The sequence below is a fragment of the Danaus plexippus genome (genome assembly GCF_018135715.1).
Source record: "Danaus plexippus chromosome 22 unlocalized genomic scaffold, MEX_DaPlex mxdp_27, whole genome shotgun sequence".
NCBI lineage: Eukaryota > Metazoa > Arthropoda > Insecta > Lepidoptera > Nymphalidae > Danaus > Danaus plexippus.
In genome coordinates, this window is record NW_026869855.1 from 1,184,376 (window position 1) to 1,190,580 (window position 6,205).

Sequence of the window (6,205 nt, forward strand, 5' to 3'; positions counted from 1 at the left end):
TTCTCGTCGCTGTAATTTCTGCGTTGTATAACAGGACATACCGAGGTTAAGGGACTTTGTAAATATTTATATGAGAATCTGTCACATAACCTAAATGTCCTACTCGTCAACACCGTCCTGGCAAACGAATTCATATTTATGTATTAAAACTAAATTAGCTCCAACAAACGAACACCGAAACATGTAACGCTATAAATTATAACTAAATTTACAACAACATTTAACTTTTCTTTTGATTTCGAAATGTCAATGATCAAATGTCATTTAGTGACAGTTACGATATCACTATTTGTAATGGTACGGTTAATAATTATAAAACAATAATAGAACTGGCTACATCGTTATTATTGTACCCTTTTGTATGACATATTATTATATAAAGTTTTGTGTATTTCAATTTGGTTATAGGAATAAAATACTAAAATTCATGAATTTATCTAGAATTGAATCTTCTTGGGTTATCATAAAACATAGCTATGTATATTTAAATTATGTGAACAGTTGCAATAGCGTGGGATGATGGGAAGGGACGCAATAAGACTAATGTTTGTTCATGTACAATAGTAACAATTGCAAAATGTCGCAGTATCAACTTGTCCATCTTTTAAATACAACGAAATCCGACAGTAATCTATATGTATTCACAAACAGAATACGATAAAATTTAATTTATTAATTTTAATCTTAGAGTTCCTATAATAGGCTAGGATATGAACTTATATTATGGATGTCGTTTGTGATATTTATATTGAATGTATTTATTATTAAAAAAATATATATAACTCAAATTAAAATAGATTTTAGTGTAAAGAATTAGATTTACTGGATATAGCCAGTAAAGTTATACAGGAAAAGTAATTGGATGAAAATTTTAATAAACTTCATTGTTAAATTTTACGTAAACTTGCACACTACGTATAGTTTCTGTTATAATAAGAATTAACAAATAATTACTTATTATTTTTAACCTTACTCGTTTTCTTTCTTTCTTTTCGTTTCTTCTAAATGAAATTAATATTTTCGTATATACTACGCGTCATTTATTATTTTAAACGAAATACTCCCAACGTTTCGGTTACTTCGGAGCAATCGGGATCACGAGCAGACGAGGTGAAAATGGTTTCTTATGCCTTTATTTCTTGTTAAATATGCAAACATATTTTGACTATTTATAATCGCCATTCGCAAGGTCAGAATTTAAAGATGTCGATTATATTTTAAGGTTGGAAGAGGACTATTTATGTCGATCTAGCAAAATCGCTTTAGAATACGATGAAAACTTATAATTTGAGTATCGTTTGCTGACCTTGAGAAATATTTTTAATTGTTTCGAAGGAAGTAATAGAACAAAAAACGTGGGAAGTTTTGTTCACAAAAACAAAATCTTCTTAATGTCGCGGTCACGGTCTTTAGTATTGTTAACTTTTATAAAGTTCAAACTAAACATTAAGTTATTAGATAAAAATTACTTATATTGATATACCGTTTGTATTTAAATATACTATGAACTCTTACGACATAAATAATAAACGTACTTCCTGTACAAATATATAAATTTATGATTATATTAAAATAATCGCTTTTTACTAAATGCTCATGGATTTGTCGGTATTTTCGTTTCGTTTGGTTAATCTAGGGACCGGCTGGACCAATTTTAAAGGGACTCTCACTGGTATATAGCTGATGTTATATGAACTAATTTAGACATTGCTTTTATTAGAAACTTTCGTTGATTCGTATTAACAATAACAACAAGAATTCTATGTGAATCAAGTCACAGACACACCTAGTTTTTGAATATAAATATTAAAAAAATATTGATATATGGTCAATTGCACAATTAAAAAAAATATCAGTCTTAGCACTAAAAGTTTATTGAACTCGTTTTTTTCTACAATTTTTAACTTATGTTATAACTCGTGATCTAATTAATATGTACAAGGAAAATTGATTATTTTATTAAATTGCGTAAACGTGACATGTTTAAATATTCAAAGTAATTATAAGTTATGCGTACAAATTATATGATTCCGGATCGCGCTTAGATGAATAGTATCAAAGACCAAAGCTTTTCGACCATATTATCTGAACAACTGGACATGAAACGTAAAAAACTGTTAAAACAAAATAATGATATTCTACTCGATTTTCTGATAATTTGTAGACTATTTTTTTTTTTTAATAAATTTTCGTCAATTTACTTAGTTTACAATATAAAAATTAAATAGATCTGTTTTTAATAAAACCTCAAAAACTTTGATTAGTATTTGTTTTTGTTGAATGACAAATGAGATCAAAACCTTTTCTTCTTAATCACAGACGATTTTGAGTTACTTACTGTATCAAATACATGTCTTACAAACTATAACCTATAGCTTCATTACGTAAGTTTAATATATGACTGTTCATAAATAAATCGAAACTTAAATATTTTCCGTTAACTTAATATACTATCGTACCATAATTTACCGTTTTTTTAACCTTTAACCACAGTCTCATATAATTTTCACTTTCATCTTCGACTAGATTAATTCCATTCAAACATGACATTTGAACTGTCGATGTCAACATTTTAAATTAAATAACATTTCTTCAGTTTCTAATTGTATGTATTAAAATGCAATTAATTTACTTTTGTTGAATATATTAAAAAATATAATATAAAAAAATTGCATAATTTATACTGTTTTCATTATATACATTTTTATATTTGTAGTTTGTATTGCAAAGTACTGGCCATATATATATATATATTTTTGGCGTGCTCTTCTTACAACTTAAAAAAAATAAATGGTATATAATTCAAATGGGTTACTTAAATGTAAGTGATAACCAAAGAACTAGACTGAATATATATCTGTAGGTTTACCACAAGTTTATAATATATATATATATATATCACTAAATACGGAGCATTAACAGTTTTTTACACAAAAATCTTACATTATAGTATTAACGTAGGTTTTTGGAGGAACAGAAAGCGACTCGTTATTTGTGTGATAATGCACTCTTGTCGTAATCATACTTTTAAAATATTAAACATTGACTACGTTTTGGCGCGTGTGAATGGTTTTTTGTCATTCACACAACTGATACGGCGCGAAATATGAAAGGGTTGTAACAATATAGTAAGTAAAGATTTTTATTAAGTAATTAATTTCTTTGCATAGACTATATAAGTAATTGAAGTGAAAAGTAAAGAGTTGATGTTTATTATTTTACTACATAAATACTCTGTGCACATTTTCTACAATCTTATAGTATTTTGTATGCCAAATAGTTTTAGAGTCATCGTTTATTTATAAGCTAAAACAATAATATTCTCCATTAAAACCGCGACACTTTCTATTTGTAAATAAATATTTTTCTTTCATAAATTTTACTACAATCCATAAACGAGAATATGAATGTTTTGTTTATAATATTCACACTCGTATAAATTCACTTATTAACGAATGTTCTAAGAAGATATTTTTTTTCAAACTTTAAGAAAGCAAATAAACTAAAAGATAAGTCCTAACTTTATTGTAGATTTGCTTAAATCGATAAATAAAATTGTCTTTAATCTAATAATTTGTTTTTTAATTGTTTAAATGACTTTAATTGTCAAAATCTGTCCGCCATACTTGTGCATTAATGATGACGTAATAACAAAGCGTTAACTATTATTATTCAAATTGCGTGTTCGAAGTTTTTTTATACCAATGACAGTGCAAAAGTAATATTGTTACAATTTTTTTTGCAAGGACTTTACGGGGTAATACGGTTTGTTACATTTTATGAAAAAAATATAAATTATTATTTTTATTCACTTTTAATATTATTTTATCTGTATCTTCCAACGAGTTTTTACATACAATTGATAATATCACGTTCAATTTAATATTATTTAAGTGGTACAAAGATTGTCAACCGAGTTGGATTTTTAATATAATATTGAATAACTAGTTTATTTCATGTCAATTATGTAAATATTATCCTCATTGCGTTATTTCATGTATATTACAAGTGTGAGTAAATTAACGGCATTCGAATAATTAAGGAAAATATTAGTGATTCATTACATTAGTGCTAGACGAGGAAAAAAAAATTGAAATGGTTTTAATTTTTTTAATCACTCACACAACAGACGGTTTTGTATACACGCCGGCCAGTAATATTAGACCTGAATCTCGTTCTGTGATGAGATATGCGAACTCCTTGTTGGCTTCGAACCTTGCCCCTAATATCCTGTCTTCTAAACCTACTACCGTAGACGCCGCTGCTACTGTACCTTCTTCAGTAACTTCTATTTCCACTGTTTGTATGGTCTTCGATACGTATAATGGACTGTCAGACACTCCTGGTAATTCAGCCTTTTCTGGATCAAATATACTCGTAACGCCACTGTATTGCAGCGGCCGTATTAAGTCTATCTGTGATGATATTTTGAATCTGGGTATATAGCAGTCAATTTCAGGAAATTCGTCAGTTACTCTGTATTCCATCATCCAATCCAGAGGTTGTGTGACGAGATTCGCCAAAACCTTCTTTATAGACGTTCCATCGAACGGTAGCAGGATTAACATTGAGAATTTCTCGTTTTTACCATAAGTCATTTCCAATACTTGGGCTTCGATCGAATTAGCGTCGCCGAAGTTATGTGGTGCTTTATGGTACATCATGTTCACTGAACCTATCGTTTTCCCTTGGAAATTATAGAAATCTTCTACCTTAGTCTGGGTACGATCGAATGGGTGAGTCCAACTGGCTTTGAAATACAAGGCGTCGACCAAAACTAGCTTCAAGCTCTCCAATAGTTCGGGTCTAACCGCCTCTCGTATCTTCCCCTCAGTCGCAACACAGATATAATAATTAATATCGTCTGCTAGCTTGGTTGTGTTACTTGGATCTACGGAGTACACATCAGCACCATAATATAAAGCGGACTCGCAGAACTCCTGGTGAACTTTGATGTCGCAATCCGTGAACATAGCTGTCTTTCCATTCAATATGACATCCGAATCTTTGCTCTTAATTAAACCAGCTACACCGGCGTGCAAGGCCTGCGTCGCTCGAAGGTCGCTAGGAAGCCTCAGTTCTCTCATCAGTTCAGCGAATGTTTCTCCCGTGGAGCCTTCAGCGAGCAATGAAAATATACTCCAAACGGATAACGGGGATATAGCGACATTGCTTTTGCCTATACTCTCTTGATATGTGAACGTATTGTCCAAGAGCTTCAAGGTGAATTGATTTATCGGACTGTAGTCTATGTTGGTCGGTGCGCCGGCTACGAGGCCAACAAATATTAAAATCTTCAACATTATACGCGCGTGGAATGCTCAGAGTTCAAAACTACACTGCTGTACAATAAGGCGTTTCTATTAATTTCAATGGGATATTCTCACATGCGTTAGTTAAGCAACGTCTATGGTTTGCGGGCGTGTATCAATTTTTATGGAAAAAAACATGATGATGATGATATTTATTTTGTGTTACCAATGTATGAAATCGATTGGTAGAAGTCTCGTCTTTAAAACGTTTACAGCGATCATATATCAATATGGCGCGATTTTTTTTTCACATCACGGTATGTACGCAATAAATCAAAACGTAATGACGTTAAAATGCAGTTATAAAACCTTTATAATAAATTGGATACATGGAAAAAAATAACTTTTTTTCGTTTCGTTTTAAAAATATCATATCAATTAGCAACTGACATTACACGTTTGCCTTTGGATTAAAGGTATAATAAAGTTATTAATAACACAAGTTATTGCATCATATTAGTGTGATAAAACAATGAATTTAAAATTCGATATTCTATATAAAGGAGCTTTGGTTAGGTATTTCTCTATTAAAGTTAAAATTAGTCTTGAGATGAGTATAAATATTATTTAATACAATAGCTTAATTGAGGGAGTAACTCAATTAGGCTGTATATTTTAAGTATGTAATTACGGTTGTTTTACCTCATACTTCGATTCGTCAGGTTGTCAATAAATTTTACGATACATATATATATTTGAGAAAAAAAAAAATTAAAATTAAAAAGATAATGATCTTTCAAATATCATGTGATATTGGAAGAGAAAATTATTTATTCACTGTCAGAGTTTTTTTTAACAAACAACTATGTAAATGGGTTTCATTAAAAAAAAACTATTAGAACCTTCTTTGAATAAGTTTGAGACCGATGTTACTGTGTAACTTACACTCGTAT

At 29.8% G+C, this 6,205-nt stretch overlaps 1 protein-coding gene across 1 annotated transcript; it reads right to left on the minus strand.

The window, feature by feature from the left end:
- Window positions 1–4,096: 4,096 nt before the first annotated feature.
- Window positions 4,097–5,353, minus strand: LOC116773529 (serine protease inhibitor 77Ba-like). Its single transcript, XM_032666005.2, has one exon. It carries the CDS (start codon window positions 5,301–5,303, stop codon window positions 4,119–4,121), a length of 1,185 nt encoding a protein of 394 aa, XP_032521896.2. The 5' UTR covers window positions 5,304–5,353; the 3' UTR covers window positions 4,097–4,118.
- Between the last annotated feature and the right edge of the window lie 852 nt (window positions 5,354–6,205).